The sequence below is a fragment of the Mustelus asterias genome, chromosome 10, assembly GCF_964213995.1.
Source record: "Mustelus asterias chromosome 10, sMusAst1.hap1.1, whole genome shotgun sequence".
In the NCBI taxonomy this organism is placed as follows: Eukaryota; Metazoa; Chordata; class Chondrichthyes; order Carcharhiniformes; family Triakidae; genus Mustelus; species Mustelus asterias.
The window spans coordinates 127,028,413-127,049,156 of NC_135810.1; the positions used below are offsets into that span (position 1 = coordinate 127,028,413).

A 20,744-nucleotide genomic window follows, 5' to 3' on the forward strand; every position below is an offset into this window, starting at 1 on the left:
CAGGGTCCTATAAAGCTGCAGCATTATCTCCCGACTCCTAAACTCAATCCCTCGATTAATGAAGGCCAGTACGCCGTACGCCTTCTTGACCGCATCCTCCACCTGCGAGGCCGATTTAAGAGTCCTATGGACCCGGACCCCAAGGTCCTTCTGATCCTCTACACTGCTAAGAATGGTACCCTTCATATTATACTGCTGCTTCATCCCATTGGATCTGCCAAAATGGATCACCACACACTTATCCGGGTTGAAGTCCATCTGCCACTTCTCCGCCCAGTCTTGCATTCTATCTATGTCTCGCTGCAACTTCTGACATCCCTCCAAACTATCCACAACACCACCTACCTTGGTGTCGTCAGCAAACTTACCAACCCATCCCTCCACTTCCTCATCCAGGTCATTTATGAAAATGACAAACAGCAAGGGTCCCAGAACAGATCCCTGGGGCACTCCACTGGTCACTGACCTCCATGCAGAGAAAAACCCCTCCACAGCCACTCTCTGCCTTCTGCAGGCAAGCCAGTTCTGGATCCACAAGGCAACAGCCCCTTGGATCCCATGCCCTCTCACTTTCTCAAGAAGTCTTGCATGGGGGACCTTATCGAACGCCTTGCTGAAGTCCATATAGACCACATCCACCGCTCTTCCTTCGTCAATGTGTTTGGTCACATTTTCAAAGAACTCAACCAGGCTCGTAAGGCATGACCTGCCCTTGACAAAGCCGTGCTGACTACTTTTGATCATACTAAACTTCTCTAGATGATCATAAATCCTGTCTCTCAGGATCCTCTCCATCAACTTACCAACAACTGAGGTTAGAGTCACCGGTCGGTAATTTCCCGGGCTGTCCCTGTTCCCTTTCTTGAATATAGGGACCACATCTGCAATCCTCCAATCCTCCGGAACCTCTCCCGTCTCCATCGGCGATGCAAAGATCATCGCCAAAGGCTCCGCAATCTCCTCCCTCGCCTCCCACAGTAACCTGGGGTACATCCCATCCGGTCCCGGCGACTTACCAACCTTGATGCCATTCAATGGTTCCAACACATCCTCTTTCTTTATGTCCACATGCTCGATCCTTTCTGTCCACCGCAAACCAGCAGTACAACCACCCAGATCCCTTTCCACCGTGAATACCGAGGTAAAGTATTCATTAAGCAGCTCCGCCATTTCTAACGGTTCCGCACAAACTTTTCCCCCTTCACCTTTTAAGGGTCCTATGCCTTCACATCTCATCCTTTTACTCTTGACATATTTGTAGAAAGCCTTGGGATTCTCCTTAATCTTACCCGCCAAGGCCTTCTCATGACCCCTTCTCGCTCTCCTAATTTCCTTCTTAAGCTCCTTCCTACATCCCGTATACTCCTCTAAATCCTTAACACCTCCTAGCTCTCTGAACCTTCTGTACGCCTCTCTTTTCTTATTCACCAGGTTCATCACAACCTTCGTGCACCACGGTTCCTGTACCCTACCAACACCCCCCTGTCTCATCGGAACGTTGTCATGCAGAGCTCCAGACAAACATTCCTTGAAAACCCTCCACTTTCCTTCGGTACTTTTCCCCAAGAATGCCTCCTTCCAATTTACCCGTCTAATTTCCTCCCTGATGACACTGTATTTCCCTTTACTCCAGAGAAACACTTTCCTAGCCTGCCTGATCCTATCTCTTTCCAATGCTATCGTGAAGGAGATAGAATTATGATCGCTATCCCCAAGATGCTCACCCACCGAGAGATCCTCCACCTGTCCAGGTTCATTAGCCAGCACCAGATCAAGTACAGCCTCTCCTCTAGTAGGCTTATCCACATTCATAGATAACTGGGAAATCTTCAAGTCAGGATGGCAACTGTACATCATAGAAGTCATAGAAATCATAGAAACCCTACAGTGCAGAAGGAGGCCATTCGGTCCATCGAGTCTGCACCGACCACAATCCCACCCAGGCCCTACCCCCACATATTTACCCGCTAATCCCTCTAACCTACGCATCCCAGGACTCTAAGGGGCAATTTTTAACCTGGCCAATCAACCTAACCCGCACATCTTTGGACAGAAAGGATGGGTTACACTTTAACTGGAAGGGAGCAATATCCTGGCTGGGAGTTTTGCTAGAGTGTTTCGGCAGGATTTAAACTAGTGTGGCAGGGGGGTGGGGAACAAAACAGTAGGTCAGTAAATACTGAGGCTGGGGTTGAGCTGGGGGCCAGGGCAAGGCTAGCTAAGAAGAGGAGCACTCTGGAGGAGGAGGACCTGACTGGGCCTGGAGGTCTGGAGTGCATCTGCTTCAATGCGAGGAGTGTAACGGGTAAAACAGACGAACTTAGGGCCTTAATGCTTATGCGGAATTTGGATGTGGTTGCGGTGACGGAAACTTGGTTAAAAGAAGGACAGGACTGGCAGCTGAATATTCCGGGGTATAAGTGTTTTAGGCGAGACAGAGGAGGGGCTATAAAAAAAGGTGGGGGAGTAGCGATATTAGTTAAGGAGCATATTACCGCGGTGCAGAGGGTAGACAACTTAGAGGGGTCATGTACTGAGTCGCTGTGGGTGGAACTCAGAAACAGGAAGGGTGCAGTCACTATGCTGGGGGTGTACTACAGACCACCCAACAGCCCACGGGAAGTGGAGGAAAGGATATGTCAGGAGATTCTGGATAGGTGCAGAAAACATAGGGTTGTTGTAGTGGGGGACTTTAATTTCCCTGGCACAGACTGGAAAGTGCTTAGAGCTGGGGTTCCGGACGGGGAGGAATTTGTAAAATGTGTACTGGAAGGTTCTTTGGAACAGTATGTAGATCGCCCGACTAGAGAGGGGGCTATACTGGACCTAGTTCTGGGAAATGAGCCCGGTCAGGTCGTCAAAGTTTCGGTAGGGGAACATGTGGCAAATAGTGACCACAACTCTGTTAACTTTAGGATAGTAATGGACAAGGATGAGTGCTGTCCTACGGGCAGGGTGCTAAATTGGGGGAAGGCTAACTATAGCCGGATTAGGCAGGAATTGGTGGATGTTGATTGGGAGAGGATGTTCGAGGGTAAGTCCGCGTCTGGCATGTGGGAGTCTTTTAAGGAACTATTGATAAGGCTGCAGGATAGGCATGTGCCTGTAAAAAGGAAAGATAGGAAAGGTAGGATTCGAGAGCCGTGGATAACCAGGGAAATTGAGGATCTGATTAAAATGAAAAGGGAGGCGTACGTTAAGTCCAGGCAACTGAAAACAGATGGAGCTCTGGAGGAATACAGAGAGAGTAGGAAAGAACTCAAACGGGGAGTTAGAAGGGCAAAAAGAGGTCACGAGATGTTCTTGGCAGGCAGGATTAAGGAGAATCCTAAGGCATTCTATTCATACATTAGGAACAAAAGAGTTGTCAGGGAGAAAATCGGACCTCTCAGGGACAAAGGAGGGGAATTATGCTTAGAACCCAAGGGAATAGGGGAGATCCTAAATGAATACTTTGCATCGGTATTCACGAAGGGGAGGGGTGTGTTAACCGGGAGTGTCTCGGAGGGAGGTGTTGACCCGTGAGAGAAAATCTCCATTACAAGAGAGGAAGTGTTAGGTTTTTTAGGGAACATTAAAACTGACAAAGTCCCAGGGCCTGATGGCATCTATCCTCGACTGCTCAGGGAGACGAGAGATGAAATTGCTGGGCCTCTGACGGAAATCTTTGTCGCTTCTTTGGACACGGGTGAGGTCCCTGAGGATTGGAGGATAGCGAATGTGGTCCCGTTGTTTAAGAAGGGTAGCAGGGATAACCCTGGGAAATTATAGGCCGGTGAGCTTGACGTCCGTGGTAGGGAAGTTGTTGGAGAGGATTCTTAGAGACAGGATGTATGTGCATTTAGAACAGAACAATCTCATTAGTGACAGACAGCATGGTTTTGTAAGAGGGAGGTCGTGCCTTACAAATTTGGTGGAGTTTTTTGAGGAAGTGACAAAAACGGTTGATGAAGGAAGGGCCGTGGATGTCGTCTATATGGATTTCAGTAAGGCATTTGACAAAGTCCCACATGGCAGGTTGGTTAAGAAGGTTAAGGCTCATGGGATACAAGGAGAAGTGGCTAGATGGATGGAGAACTGGCTTGGCCATAGGAGACAGAGGGTAGTGGTCGAAGGGTCTTTTTCCGGCTGGAGGTCTGTGACCAGTGGTGTTCCGCAGGGCTCTGTACTGGGACCTCTGCTATGTGTGATATATATAAATGATTTGGAAGAAGGTGTAACTGGTGTAATCAGCAAGTTTGCGGATGACAGGAAGATGGCTGGGCTTGCGGATAGCGAAGAGCATTGTCGGGCAATACAGCAGGATATAGATAGGCTGGAAAATTGGGCGGAGAGGTGGCAGATGGAGTTTAATCCGGATAAATGCGAAGTGATGCATTTTGGAAGAAATAATGTAGGGAGGAGTTATACAATAAATGGCAGAGCCATCAAGAGTATAGAAACACAGAGGGACCTAGGTGTGCAAGTCCACAAATCCTTGAAGGTGGCAACACAGGTGGAGAAGGTGGTGAAGAAGGCATATGGTATGCTTGCCTTTATAGGACGGGGTATAGAGTATAAAAGCTGGAGTCTGATGATGCAGCTGTATAGAACGCTGGTTAGGCCACATTTGGAGTACTGCGTCCAGTTCTGGTCGCCGCACTACCAGAAGGACGTGGAGGCGTTAGAGAGAGTGCAGAGAAGGTTTACCAGGATGTTGCCTGGTATGGAGGGTCTTAGCTATGAGGAGAGATTGGGTAGACTGGGGTTGTTCTCCTTGAAAAGACGGAGAATGAGGGGAGATCTAATAGAGGTATACAAGATTATGAAGGGGATAGATAGGGTGAACAGTGGGAAGCTTTTTCCCAGGTCGGAGGTGACGATCACGAGGGGTCACGGGCTCAAGGTGAGAGGGGGGAAGTATAACTCAGATATCAGAGGGATGTTTTTTACACAGAGGGTGGTGGGGGCCTGGAATGCGCTGCCAAGTAGGGTGGTGGAGGCAGGCACGCTGACATCGTTTAAGACTTACCTAGATAGTCACATGAGCAGCCTGGGAATGGAGGGATGCAATCAATTGGTCTAGTTGGTTCAAGGAACGGCACAGGCTTGGAGGGCCGAAGGGCCTGTTTCCTGTGCTGTACTGTTCTCTGTTGTTGTTCTTGTTCTTTGGTGTCAGGGGGATTATGTGGGGTTATGGGGATAGGTCTTGGGTGGGATTGTTGTCAGTGCAGACTCGATGGGCTGAATGGCCTCCTTCTGCACTGGAGGGATTCTGTGATTCTCTATGAAACAAGCCTAGCCTGTCCAACCTTTCCTCATCAGACAACCCACTCATTCCAGGCCAATCTCATAAACCTTCTCTGAACCGCCTCCAATGCATTAACATCTTTCCTTAAATAAGGAGATTAAAATTGCACACAGTATTTGCGATGTACTGTCACCAATTCCCTGTACATCTGAGGCATAATATCCTTCCTTTTGTGTTCAATTTGTCCCGTAATAAAGGATTGCATTCCATTAGCCGCTTTAATTACTTGCTGCACCTGCACACTAATGTTCTGTGACTCATGCACAAGAACGCCCAGATCCCTCTGCACCTCGGATTCTGCGCTCCTCCGTGTAAGTCACACTCTGCTTTTTTATTCTTCACACAACAGCTTCACATTTTCCCACGTTATCCTCCATCTGCCTGATTTTTGCCCACTCACTCAGCCGATCTCTATCCATCTGCAAACTCCTTATGTCCACTTCACAACATCTCTGTATCATCTGCAAATTTAGCTCCCGTACTTTCACTCCCCTCATCTAAGTCTGTGATATGAATTGTAAAGGTTGAGGCCTCAGCCTGGACCCCTGTGGAACTACTCACCACACCCTGCCAATCAGAAAAATACCCATTTATACATACTCTCTGCCAGTCAGCCAGTTTCCAATCCAGTCTAATATCTTTCACACTGTTCCATGAGCTTTTATTTTCCACAATAACCTTTGATGTGGTGCCTTATCAAATGCCTTCTGGAAATCCAAGTACATAACATCTACAGGTTCCCCTTTATCCACGGCATGTGTTATTCCTTCAAAGAACTGCAGTAAATTGGTTAAATTGGTTAAATAGGACGTCCCTTTCACAAAGTGTGTCAGTCGCGTCTCTGTCAGTTTGCTCAGTATCGCTTCCCCAGTGATTGGAATTTCACCAAGTTCCTCTCTCCCTTCCACCTCCCGATTTGCAGCTTTTACTGGAATGTTTTCGTTATCCTTCACGGTGAAGACAGAGCAAAATACTTATTCATTTCATTGGCTGTTTCATTATAATCTGCTATTAACTCCCATTCTCACTCTCTTACTCTTTACGTACTCTTTTCCTTTTTATCCGTTTTTTTATCCTAGCTTCCTCTCATTCGCTAATTGTTTTCTCCTGATTAAGATTTCAGGCATTATCTGCCGAACAAAGAACAGTACAGCACAGGAACAGGCCCTTCAGCCCCTCCAATCCTGCGCCGATCATGATGTCAGCCGAAACTAAAACCATATGCACTTATGGAGTCCGTATCCTTCCATTCCCATCCTATTCATGTATTCAACTAGTTGCCGCTTAAATGCCACTATTGTACCTGCTCCCACCACCTCCCCAGGCAGCGCGTTCCAGATATCCACCACCTTCTGTGTAAAAAAACCTGCCTCGCACAACTCCTCTAAACTTTTCCCCACGCACCTTAAACCTATGTCCCCGAGTACTTGACTTTTCTACCCGAGGAAAGAGCATCTGACTATCCACTCTGTCCATGCCCCTCATAATCTTATAGACCTCTATCAGGTCACCCCTCAACCTCCGTTGTTCCAGTGAGAACAAACCGAGTTTATCCAACCTCTCCTCTTAGCTAATACCCTCCCTCCAGACCAGGCAACATCCTGGTAAACCTCTTCTGCACCATCTCCAAAGCCTCCACATCCTTCTGCTAGTGTGGTGACCAGAATTGTACACAATATTCTAAATGAGGCCTAACTAAGGTTCTGTACAGCTGCAGCATGACCTGCCAATATTTATACTCAATGCCCTGACCAATGAAGGCAAGCATGCCGTATGCCTTCTTGACTACCTTATCCACCTGTGTTGCCACTTTCAGTGATCGGTGGACATGTACACCCAGATCCCTCTGCCTGTCAATACTCTGTAGGGTTCTACCCCATTCTTTATATTCTGACCAATCATAGAATCACTGCACTACAGAGACGGGGCATTTGGCCCATCAAGCATTCAGGGCTGTGTACCAAGTGGGCCAAGGAAATTAGAGATCGTATCAGATTCAAGGAAGAAGCTACAAATTGGCAAGAGAAAGCAAAAGGCCTGAGGATTGGGAGCAGTTTAAAATTCAGCAAAGGAGGACCCAGGGACTGATTAAAAAGGGGAAAATAGAGTATGAAAGTAAGTTAGCGGGGAACATAAAAACTGACTGTAAAAGTTTCTATTGGTATGTAAAGAGAAAAAGATTGACAAAAACAAATGTCGGCCCCTTACAGTCAGAAACGGGAGAATTCATAACGGGGAATAAAGAAATGGCCGAGGAACTAAATTCATGCTTTGCTTCAGTCTTCACAAAGGAAGACATGAATAATGTACCAGAAGTTCTGAGAAACACAAGTTTTAATGAGGAGCTGAAGGAAATCAGCAATAGTAGAGAAATGGTTTTGGGGAAATTGATGGGATTGAAGGTGGATAAATCTCCAGGTCTCTCTGGAGCGGAGGAGGCTGAGGGGAGACTTAATAGAGGTGTATAAAATGATGAAGGGGATAGATAGAGTGAACGTTCAAAGACTATTTCCTCGGGTGGATGGAGCTATTACAAGGGGGCATAACTATAGGGTTCGTGGTGGGAGATACAGGACGGATATCAGAGGTAGGTTCTTTACGCAGAGAGTGGTTGGGGTGTGGAATGGACTGCCTGCAGTGATAGTGGAGTCAGACACTTTAGAAACATTTAAGCGGTTATTGGATAGGCACATGGAGCACACCAGGATGATAGGGAGTGGGATAGCTTGATCTTGGTTTCAGATAAAGCTCGGCACAACATCGTGGGCCGAAGGGCCTGTTCTGTGCTGTACTGTTCTATGTTCTATGTCCTGATAATCTTCATCCCAGAGTACTTAAGGAAGTGGCCCTGGAAATAGTAGATCCATTGGTGGTCATTTTCCAAAATTCTTTGGACTCTGGACTGGTTCCTACAGATTGGAGGGCAGCGAATGTAAGCCCGCTATTCAAAAAGGGAGTTAGAGAGAAAACAGGGAACTATAGACCAGTGAGCCTAACGTCGGTACTGGGGAAGTTGCTGGAGTCCATTATCAAGGATTTCATAACTCAGCATTTGGAAGGCAGTGGTATAATCAGACAGAGTCAGCATGGATTTACAAAAGGGAAATCATGCTTGACGAATCTACTGGAATTTTTTGAGGATGTAACTAGTAGAATTGACCGAGGAGAACCAGTGGATGTGGTTTATTTAGACTTTCAGAAGGCTTTCAACAAGATCTCACATAACAGACTACTATGTAAAGTTAAAGCACATGGGATTGTGGGTAATGTCTTGAGACGGATAGAAAGCTGGTTAGCAGATAGGAAGCAAAGAGTTGGAATAAATGGGTCTTTTTCTGATTGGCAGTCAGTGACTAGTGAGGTTCTGCAGGGATCTGTGCTAGAACCCCAACTGCTCACATTATATATCAGTGATTTGGAAGAGGGAACTGAATGTATTATCTCCAAATTTGCAGATGATACAAAGTTGGGTGGAAGGGTGAGCTGTGAGGAGGATGCAGAGATGCTTCAGTGTGTTTTGACCTCAACTACATTCTGTGGGAGTGAATTCCACACATTCACCACCCTCGGGGTGAAGAGGTTTCTCCTCACCTCAGTCCTAAAAGGTTTACCTCTTATCCTCAAACTATGACCCCTGGTTCTGGACTCCCCCACCATTGGGAACATTCTTTCTGAATCTACCCTGAGTGTGTGAGCATCTGCATGGCAGATGCAGTATAATGTGGATAAATGTGAGGTTATCCACTTTGGTAGCAATAATAGGAAGACAGATTATTACTTGAATGGGTGTAAATTGAGAGAGGCGGATACTCAGCGAGACCTTGGAGTCCTCGTGCATCAGTCGCTGAGAGTAAGCGCGCAGGTACAGCAGGCAGTAAAGAAGGTGAATGGTATGTTGGCCTCATAGTGAGAGGATTTGAGTATAGGGATAGGGATGTTTTGCTGCCATTTTATAGGCCGTTGGTGAGGCCACACCTGGATTATTGTGTGCAGTTTTGGTGTCCTTATCTGAGGAAAGATGTCCTTGCTACAGAGGGAGCGCAGCGAAGGTTTACCAGGCTGATTCTTAGGATAACGGGTCTGACATATGAGAGACTAAGTCAGTTAGGATTATATTCACTGGAGTTTAGAAGAGTGAGAGAGGATCTCATAGAAACTTATAAAATTCTAACAAAGTTAGAGGGTAGATTCAGAAAGAATGTTCCCGATGGTGGGGGAGTCCAGAACCAGGGGTCATAGTTTGAGGATAAGGGGTAAATCTTTTAGGACTGAGGTGAGGAGAAACTTCTTCACCCAGAGGGTAGTGAATGTGTGGAATTCACTATCACAGAATGTAGTTGAGGTCAAAACATTGACTGATTTCAAGAAGAAATTAGATATAGCTCTTGGGGCTAAAGGGGTCAAGGGATATGGGGGGAAGGGGGGATCAGGATATTGAATTTGATGATCAGCCGTGATCAAAATGAATGGCGGAGCAGGCTCGAAGGGCCGAATGGCCTCCTCCTGCTTCTAGTTTCTATGTTTCTATCTTGGGATACCAAGGGGCAATTTAGCATGCACAATGCACATTTTTGGAGTGTGGGAGGAAACCGGAGCACTCGGAGGAAATCCATGCAGACATGGGGAGAACGTGCAAACTCCACACACACAGTGACCCGAGGCCGGAATCGAACCTGGGTCTCTGGTGTTTTGACTGGGTTCATTTTCTCCCTCAACTGAAATGAGGGAAATGAATCCTCACATTTATAAGAACATAAGAACTAGGAGCAGGAGTCGGCCATCCGGCCCCTCGAGCCTGCCCCGCCATTCAATAAGATCATGGCTGATCTTTTCGTGGACTCAGCTCCACTTACCCGCCCGCTCACCATAACCCTTAATTCCTTTACTGTTCAAAAATTTATCTATCCTTGCCTTAAAAACATTCAATGAGGTAACCTCAACTGCTTCACTGGGCGGGGAATTCCACAGATTCACAACCCTTTGTGTGAAGAAGTTTCTCCTCAACTCAGTCCTAAATCTGCTTCCCCTTATTTTGAGGCCTTGCCCCCTAGTTCTAGTTTCACCCGCCAGTGGAAACAACTTCCCTGCTTCTATCTTATCAATTCCCTTCATAATCTTATATGTTTCTATAAGATCTCCCCTCATTCTTCTGAATTCCAATGAGTATAGCCCCAGTCTACTCAGTCTCTCCTCAAAAGCCAACCCTCTCAACTCTGGAACCAACCTAGTGAATCTCCTCTGCACCCCCTCCAGTGCCAGTATATCCTTTCTCAAGTAAGGAGACCAAAACTGTACACAGTGCTCCAGGTGTGGCCTCACCAGCACCTTATACAGCTGCAACATAACCTCGCTGTTTTTAAACTCCATCCCTCAAGCAATGAAGGACAAAATTCAATTTGCCGCCTTAATTACCTGCTGCACCTACAAACCAACTCCTTGAGACTCCTGCACAAGGACACCCAGGTCCCTCTGCACAGCAGCATGCTGCAATTTTTTACCATTTAAATAATAGTCCATTTTGCTGTTATTCCTACCAAAATGGATGACCTCACATTTACCAACATTGTACTCCATCTGCCAGACCCTCGCCCACTCACTTAGACTATCTATATCCCTTTGTAGACATTCAGCATCCTCTGCACACTTTGCTCTGCCACCCATCTTAGTGTCATCTGCGAATTTTGACACACTACACTTGGTCCCCAACTCCAAATCATCTGTGTAAATCGTAAACAATTGCGGTCCCAACACTGATCCCTGAGGCACACCACTAGTCACTGATCGCCAACCAGAAAAACACCCATTTACCCCCACTCTTTGCTTTCTGTTAGTTAACCAATCCTCTATCCATGCTAATACATTACCCCTAACACCGTGCACCTTTATCTTATGCAGTAGTCTTTGGTGCGGCACCTTGTCAAATGCCTTCTGGAAATCCAGATACACCACATCCACAGGTTCCCCATTGTCCACTGCACATGTAATGTTCTCAAAGAATTCCACCAAATTAGTCAAACACGACCTGCTCTTTATGAACCCATGCTGCATCTTCCCAATGGGACAATTTATATCCAGATGTCTCGCTATTTCTTCCTTGATGATAGATTCAAGCATTTTCCCTACTACAGAAGTTAAGCTAACCGGCCTATAGTTACCTGCCTTTTGTCCACCTCCTTTTTTAAACAGTGGTGTCACATTTGCTGTTTTCCAATCTGCGGGAACCACCCCAGAGTCCAGTGAATTTTGGTAAATTACCACTAGTGCATTTGCTATTTCTCCCGCCATCTTTATTAGTGCCCTGGGATGCATTCCATCAGGACCAGGAGATTTGTCTACCTTTAGCCCCATTAACTTGCCCAACACTACCTCTTTAGTGATAATGATAGTTTCTAGGTTCTCACCTGCCATAGCCTTCCTGTCATCAATTTTTGGCATGTTATTTGTGTCTTCCACTGTGAAGACCGACACAAAATACCTGTTCAATGCCTCAGCCATTTTCTCATTTCCAGTTATTACATCTCCCTTCTCATCCTCTAAAGGAACAATGTTTACTTTAGCCACTCTCTTTCAGATTGCTGTGCGTGGGATCTCGCTATGTGTCAATTGGCTGCTGCATTTCCCATGTTAGAGCAGTCACAATGCTTCAATGAATACATTTAGACTCACAGCCCGCTGTGAAAGGTGCTATACAAATGCAAGTCTTTCTCATGTTCATGGTCTCTGCACTCGAGGAGCGAAATCATTTTCCTCAATCACCAAATCATAGGGGTGTGGATCCCCACCGGAGCGGGGGTGATCCGGGGAGAACCCCGTGTCTCACTGTAACTGAAACACCCTCGGCACTACCCTCTGCTTCCTACCCTGCCCCCTGCCCCCTGCCCCCTGCCCCCCTGCCCCCCTGCCCTCTGCCCCCTTCCCTCTGCCCCTTGCCCTCTGCACTGCCTTCTGCCTCCTGCCCTGCGCTCTGCCCTCTGCCCTCTGCCCTCTGCCCTCTGCCCTCTGCCCCCCTGCCCCCCTGCCCCCTGCCCTTTGCCCCCTGCCCTCTGCCCCTTGCCCTCTGCACTGCCTCCTGCCCTGCCCCCTGCCCTCTGCCCTGTCCATCTCTGCCACTTGCTCTCTAAGCCAATGAGATTCTGTCGTGAAGTCTGCCCTGGGTTGCTGCAGCAACGTTGAGTTGATTGGTCCAGGTGGTGAGGGGCGACTTCTGATTTTCTCTTCCTCATTTCAATGAGGCTGTTCAAAGTGAGGGTCAGAGTGTGGCACTGGGGTCAAAGGTGACATGGAGCCTGTCGCCATGTCCATCCCATCCTTGTTGTCATAGTAATTACCACAGTTTATCTCCATGGCCAGTTGTGTTGGCATGGTGCTGGCATTGTTACCAGGCCCAGTGCCGCCCTGTGCTGATTGGTTTGAGGCTCCTGTCCTGATGTGACTGGTGTTCTCTCTGTTTTTCTGCCTGAAGGGACCAGAGGGCGAGAGAAGGGAGAATTCACCAACCTTCAGGGAATTTCAGCCTCCGGAAATAACCGTATCGTGGTCGCTGACAGCAACAACCAGTGTATCCAGGTAACTGAACCCAGCCGTTGGCAGGCTGCGGAGGCCCAGGCTGTGCCCAGTGTGGCACTGAGCACCGCACTGCCCTCAGTCGGATGATGTTGTTGTTGTTGGGTCTCATTGAGCAGATGTGTTCCAGCTGTTAATGGACGTCTCCCTCGCCCCTCCCCCCAGGTCTTCTCCAATGACGGGCAGTTCAAGCTGCGGTTTGGGATCCGGGGGCGGTCGCCGGGGCAACTGCAGCGTCCAACTGGAGTTACCGTCGACCCCAATGGTGACATCATCGTAGCCGATTACGACAATCGCTGGGTCAGCACGTTCACCCCTGACGGCAAGTTCAAGGTGCGGGGGAGGGGGAGGGTGTGGGGAAGGGGTGGGGAGGGGGCGGGGAGGGGGCAGGGGCGGGGGAGGGGGCAGGGGCGGGGAGGGGACGGGGCGGGGGAGGGAACGGGGAGGGGGCGGGGACGGAGAGGGGGCAAGGGATGGGGCGGGGAGGGGGCAGGGAAGGGGGCGGGGGGGCAGAGGCAGGGTGGGGGGAGGGGCAGGGTGGGAGGTGGGGTGTGGAGGTTGGTGGAGGGTTTGATTGCAGGGAGAGTTCAGTTTGGGGTGGATCCACTCATCTCTACTCTAATCTTCGGCGTGAACAGGCAGAGGCGAGGGTAGGTTCCGGTAAGTTGTTACTGTTTCTTCAGAGTAGAAAGAATGCCAGGCAGGATGTTGGAATGCTTCTCTTGCAGGATGTGGGAAGTCAGGGAGACCTCTGGTGTCCCTGACAACGACACCTGCAGGAGGTGCATCCAGCGGCAGCTCCTAACAAACCGCATTAGGGAACTGGAGCGGGAGCTGGATGACCTCCGGATCATTCGGGAGAATGAGGAGTTTATAGATAGTAGCTTCAGGGAGGCAGTTACGCCAAAGGCACAGAGCACAGGTAATTGGGTTACCGTCAAGTGAGGGAAAGGGAAAGGGCAGGCAGAGCAGGGTTCCCCTGCGGCCATTCCCCTCCACAACAGGTATACCGAGTTGGATACTGTTGTGGGGGATGCCTTACCTGGGACAAGCTGCAGCAGCCGGATCTCTGGCACTGAGTCTGGTTCTGCAGCGCAGAAGGGAGGGTGGAAGAGGAGAGCGGTAGTGATAGGGGACTCGATAGTCAGAGGTACAGACAGGAGGTTCTGTGGTCGTGACAGAGACTCCCGGATGGTTTGTTGCCTCCCGGGTGCCAGGGTCAGGGATGTCTCTGATCGCGTGCACAGCGTTCTAAAGTGGGAGGGTGATCAGCCAGATGTCATGGTACACATCGGTACCAATGACGTAGGAAGGAAGAGTGAGGAGGTCCTGAAGAGTGAGTAGAGAGAGCTTGGTAGGAAGTTAAAAAGCAGGACCCCGAGGGTAGTAATCTCAGGATTGCTACCTGAGCCACGTGCCAGTGAGGGTAAGAGTAGGATGCTCGGGCGGATGAACACGTGGCTGAGGAACTGGTGTAGGGGGCAGGGTTTCAGATTTCTAGATCATTGGGACCTCTTCTGGGGCAGGTGGGACCTGTACAAGAGAGACGGGTTACACCTAAACTACAAGGGGACCAATATACTTGCAGGGAGATTTGCTAGTGTTATTGGGGAGCGTTTAAACTAGATTTGCAGGGGGGTGGGAACCAGAGTGCCAGAGCAGATAGTGGAGCGGGGGTGAAAATAAATGATGTTAATAGTTCATGCAAAATCACAAATAGAAGGGTTGTGTGTGATGGTAATAATCTTTTGAGGTGTGAATATTTCAATGCCAGGAGTATTGTGGGGAAGGCAGACGAGCTGAGGGCGTGGATCGACACATGGAATTATGACATTATAGCCATTAGTGAAACTTGGCTACAGGAGGGGCAGGACTGGCAGCTCAATGTTCCAGGGTTCCAATGTTTCAGGCGGGATAGAGGCAGAGGGATAAAAGGTGGGGGGGTGGCATTGCTAGTCAGGGAAAATGTTACAGCAGTGCTCAGGCAGGACAGATTAGGGAGCTTGTCTACAGAGGCCCTATGGGTGGAGCTGAGAAACAGGAAAGGTATGACCACATTAATGGGGTTGTATTATAGACCACCCAATAGTCAGCAAGAATTGGAGGAGCAAATCTGCAGAGAGATAGCAGACAACTGCAGGAAACATAAAGTTGTGATAGTAGGGGATTTTAATTTTCCATATATAGATTGGGACTCGCATACTGTTAAAGGTCTAGACGGGTTAGAGTTTGTAAAATGTGTTCAGGAAAATTTTCGAAATCAATATATAGAGGTACCAACTAGAGAGGAAGCAATATTAGATCTCCTATTAGGAAACGAGTTAGGACAAGTGACGGAAGTGTGTGGAGGGGAACACTTTGGTTCCAGTGATCATAACGCCATTAGTTTCAACTTGATCATGGATAAAGATAGATCTGGTCCTCGGGTTGAGGTTCTAAACTGGAAAAAAGCCAAATTTGAAGAAATGAGAAAGGATCTAAAAAGCGTGGATTGGGACAGGCTGTTCTCTGGCAAGGATGTGATTGGTAAGTGGGGGGCCTTCAAAGGAGAAATTTTGAGTGCAGAGTTTGTATGTTCCTGTCAGGATTAAAGGCAAAGTGAATAAGAATAAGGAACCTTGGTTCTCGAGGGATATTGGAACTCTGATAAAGAAGAAGAGAGAGATGTATGACATGTATAGGCAACAGGGAGCAAATAAGATGCTTGAGGAGTATAAAAAGTGCAAGAAACTACTTAAGAAAGAAATCAGGAGGGCTAAAAGAAGACATGAGGTTGCTTTGGCAGACAAGCTGAAGGATAATCCTAAGAGCTTCTACAGGTATATTAAGAGCAAAAGGATAGTAAGGGATAAAATTGGTCCTCTTGAAGATCAGAGTGGTCGGCTATGTATGGAACCAAAAGAAATGGGGGAGATATTAAATGGGTTTTTTGCATCCGTGTTTACTAAGGAAACTGGCATGGAGTCTATGGAAATAAGGCAAACTGGTAGGGAGGTCATGGAACCTATACAGATTAAAGGGGAGGAGGTGCTCGCTGTCTTGAGGCAAATCAGAGTAGATAAATCCCCAGGACCGGACAGGGTATTCCCTCGGACCTTGAGGGAAGCTAGTGTTGAAATTGCAGGGGCCCTGGCAGATATATTTAAAATGTCGGTATCCACGGGTGAGGTGCCGGATGATTGGAGGATAGCTCATGTTGTTCCGTTGTTTAAAAAAGGCTCAAAAAGTAATGCGGGAAATTATAGGCCAGTATGTTTGACGTCAGTAGTAGATAAATTATTGGAAGGAGTACTAAGAGATAGGATCTACAAATTTTTGGATAGACAGGGACTTATTAGGGAGAGGCAACATGGCTTTGTGCGTGGTAGGTCATGTTTAACCAATCTATTAGAGTTTTTCGAGGAGGTTACCAGGAAAGTGGATGAAGGGAAGGCAGTGGATGTTGTCGACATGGACTTCAGTAAGGCCTTTGACAAGGTCCCGCATGGGAGGTTAGTTAGGAAGGTTCAGTCGCTAGGTATACATGAAGAGGTAGTAAATTGGATTAGACACTGGCTCAATGGAAGAATGGTGTGGAGATGCCGGCGTTGGACTGGGGTAAACACAGTAAGAAGTTTAACAACACCAGGTTAAAGTCCAACAGGTTTATTTGGTAGCAAAAGCCACACAAGCTTTCGGAGCTGCAAGCCCCTTCTTCAGGTGAGTGGGAATTCTGTTCACAAACAGAGCATATAAAGACACAAACTCAATTTACATGAATAATGGTTGGAATGCGAATACTTACAACTAATCAAGTCTTTAAGAAATGGAAGAAGCCAGAGAGTGGTTGTGGAGGATTGCTTCTCTGAGTGGAGGCCTGTGACCAGTGGTGTGCCGCAGGGATTGGTGTTGGGTCCATTGTTGTTTGTCATCTATATCAATGATCTGGATGATAATGTGGTAAATTGGATCAGCAAATTTGCTGATGATACAAAGATTGGAGGTGTAGTGGACAGTGAGGAAGGTTTTCAAAGCTTGCAGAGGGATTTGGACCAGCTAGAAAAATGGGCTGAAAAATGGCAGATGGAGTTTAATGCAGACAAGTGTGAGGTATTGCACTTTGGAAGGACAAACCAAGGTAGAGCATACAAGGTAAATGGTAGGACACTGAAGAGTGCAGTAGAACAGAGGGATCTGGGAATACAGATACATAATTCCCTAAAAGTGGCGTCGCAGGTAGATAGGTTCGTAAAGAGTGCTTTTGGTACATTGGCCTTTATAGAACATAGAACAGTACAGCACAGAACAGGCCCTTCGGCCCACGATGTTGTGCCGAGCTTTATCTGAAACCAAGATCAAGCTATCCCACTCCCTATCATCCTGGTGTGCTCCATGTGCCTATCCAATAACCGCTTAAATGTTCCTAAAGTGTCTGACTCCACTATCACTGCAGGCAGTCCATTCCACACCCCAACCACTCTCTGCGTAAAGAACCTACCTCTGATATCCTTCCTATATCTCCCACCATAAACCCTACAGTTATGCCCCCTTGTAATAGCTCCATCCACCCGAGGAAATAGTCTTTGAACGTTCACTCTATCTATCCCCTTCATCATTTTATAAACCTCTATTAAGCCTCCCCTCAGCCTCCTCCGCTCCAGAGAGAACAGCCCTAGCTCCCTCAACCTTTCCTCATAAGACCTACCCTCCAAACCAGGCAGCATCCTGGTAAATCTCCTCTGCACTCTTTCCAGCGCTTCCACATCCTTCTTATAGTGAGGTGACCAGAACTGCACACAATATTCCAAATGTGGTCTCACCAAGGTCCTGTACAGTTGCAGCATAACCCCACGGCTCTTAAACTCCAACCCCCTGTTAATAAAAGCTAACACACTATAGGCCTTCTTCACAGCTCTATCCACTTGAGTGGCAACCTTTAGAGATCTGTGGATATGGACCCCAAGATCTCTCTGTTCCTCCACAGTCTTCAGAACCCTACCTTTGACCCTGTAATCCACATTTAAATTAGTCCTACCAAAATGAATCACCTCACATTTATCAGGGTTAAACTCCATTTGCCATTTTTCAGCCCAGCTTTGCATCCTATCTATGTCTCTTTGCAGCCCACAACAGCCCTCCACCTCATCCACTACTCCACAATCTTGGTGTCATCAGCAAATTTACTGATCCACCCTTCAGCCCCCTCCTCTAAGTCATTAATAAAAATCACAAAGAGCAGAGGACCAAGCACTGATCCCTGTGGCACTCCGCCAGCAACCTGCCTCCAATCCGAAAATTTTCCATCCACCACCACCCTCTGTCTTCGATCAGACAGCCAGTTACCTATCAAAGTATTGAGTATGTTATGGTGAGGTTGTATAAGACATTGGTGAGGCCAAATTTGGAGTATTATGTACAGTTTTGGTCACCTAGTTACAGGAAGGATGTAAATAAGATTGAAAGAGTGCAGAGAAGGTTCACAAGGATGTTGCCGGGACTTGAGAAGCCGAGTTACAGAGAGAGATTGAATAGGTTGGGACTTTATTCCCTGGAGCGTAGAAGATTGAGGGGAGATTTGATAGAGGTGTATAAGATTTTGATGGGTATAGATAGAGTGAATGCAAGCAGGCTTTTTCCGCTGAGGCTAGGGGAGAAAAAAACCAGAGGGCATGGGTTAAGGGTGAAAGGAGAAAAGTTTAAAGGGAATATTAGGGGGGGCTTCTTCACGCAGAGAGTGGTGGGAGTGTGGAATGAGCTGCCGGATAAAGTGGTGAATGCTTTTAACATTTAAGAAAAACTTGGACGGGTTCATGGATGAGAGGGGTGTGGAGGGATATGGTCCAAGTGCAGGTCAGTGGGACTAGGCAAAAAATGGTTCGGCACAGACAGGAAGGGCCAAAAGGCCTGTTTCTGAGCTGTAATTTTCTATGGTTCTATGGTTCTAAATGTAAGAATTCGGAATGGATTAAGCCATTCTTTTTCAAAGTTTATTAATTAGTGTCACAAGTAAGGCTTACATTAACACTGCAATGAAGTTACTGTGAAATTCCTGTAGTCGCCACACTCTGTCGCCTGTTCGGGTCAATGCACCCTAACCAGCACGTCGAGTCTGCTGTACCATTTCAATAGACCCTGACTCATCTGATTGTGGTTCCAATCCCACTTTACCCTCTGTCCCATGAATCCACAATCACAGAAGGAGGCCATTCTGCCCATCGATTCTGCACTGGCTCTCTGAAGCAGCATTCTACCCAGTCCCACTCCCCGCCTTATCCCCGTAACCCTGCACATTCTCTCTTTTCAGAGAACAATCCAATTTCCGTTTGAATACCTGGATCGAAGCTGCCTCCTCCACCCTCTCAGGAAGCTCACTCCAGACTCCAAACACCCTCTGGGTGAAAAATTCTTTTCCTCACATCACTCCTACTCCCTCTGTCCAATTATTGTGAATCTGTGTCTCTGGTTCCTGATGCTCTCCTGAGTGGGAACAGTTTCTCACTCTTCACCCTGTCCATACCCCTCAGCATCTTTCATTTCTCTGTCAGTCTCCTCTCAGCCTTTTTTCTCCAAGGAAAACCATTCCACCCTCTCCAATCTACCCTCATAGCGACACTCCTTTATCCCTGGAATCATTCCTGTGAATCTCCTCGTTAACCCAGTTCTTTCCTCTTTCAGTAAATTTAAGGAAGAGTTGGACAGATGTTTAATGAGTAATGGGGTTGGAGAGCAATGGTGAGCGGGCAGGAAAGTGGAGTTGAGGCTGAGGTGAGATCAGCCATGATTGTATTGAATAGCAGAGCAGGCTGGAGGGGCTGAATGGCCTCCTCCTGATCCTAGTTCTGATGTTTTTATGTCTGATCTTTAGCTTCAAACCCTTTTTCCTGTCTGCGTCTCATCATTAAACTCCAGAGAGTCAGCTGGTGACGGATGAAACAGAGACAATTTTCTCAATTTCGGTTTATACACTGAGTCAAACATTAAGTATACACTTCCTAACTCATCCACAGCACAGTGACAGTAAGTGTCTCTTTATATGTACTCGAGTAACAAGCCTTCCCTCTTGTGAGAGGAATTTTCTGAGATGTCTTTCTGGGGGGGTCTTGTACTCAACCGAACTCAGCCAATACAGAGACCATGAGAGACAGCATGTAGCTGAAGAACAAAAGGAAGTTTATTGTGAATGCATTTATCAGGAGGAGACAGTCAGTGAGTGCCGACTCCCCTCTCTGAAGTAACAGTACATGTGAGGGATGGATATACTTTTTCTGAACACTTAGTCATTCAAACTGGAGGGTCCAAATACAATATTACACATTATTACCTTAGCCAATAATACTCTACATGTTAGCAGGACTAGGAGCTCATTAGTCCAGAACGAAAGGAAGTTCTTCCCTCATTACTAAGAAACCTAACGAGGTAAATCCGGTAGATTCAAGGATATTGTCTGACACCTGCCGATTTTAATTGGTGAAGGGAGTCAGTTTTCTTGCCTGAATCCGGCCCCCTTTATCAGCATGGGGAAACTGTCCCAACCTTGCTAACCAGGAGTGAATGTACTCCCATTCATTCCAGACCCCCTGATTAACTTGCAGCTGCCTAACCCAGGCTGATAAGGAGAACTGCTCTCTCTAAACTCCATTGTCTCAAAGAATTCGGTCTGTCTGCTACTGTCTACTTCCCATCAAGCTGAGCAGTTACATTGTCAGTTAGCCAAGGTTCACAAGGCACACATTAAGAATAGTTTAATTTCATAATACTTGGTTAACTTGTAATTACACAGACAATATCTTTGCATATACTGCATTAAGCACATGGGGAATCCTTATTCCGTATATACGGCACCTTGTAATCTTCACCTAAACTCAGTCTTACTTATTATAGAAAATTTAAAATGAGGGCCTTTTATTCTAGG

At 47.3% G+C, this 20,744-nt stretch overlaps 1 protein-coding gene across 1 annotated transcript in view; it reads left to right on the forward strand.

The window, feature by feature from the left end:
* Positions 1-20,744, forward strand: part of LOC144499486 (tripartite motif-containing protein 2-like) — a 76,469-nt gene that overhangs the window by 15,450 nt on the left and 40,275 nt on the right. The window contains exons 3-4 of the mRNA XM_078221477.1: positions 12,753-12,856; positions 13,019-13,186. Of these exons, the coding sequence (XP_078077603.1) occupies positions 12,753-12,856; positions 13,019-13,186 (272 nt within the window). The remainder of the gene's footprint in view (positions 1-12,752; positions 12,857-13,018; positions 13,187-20,744) is intronic.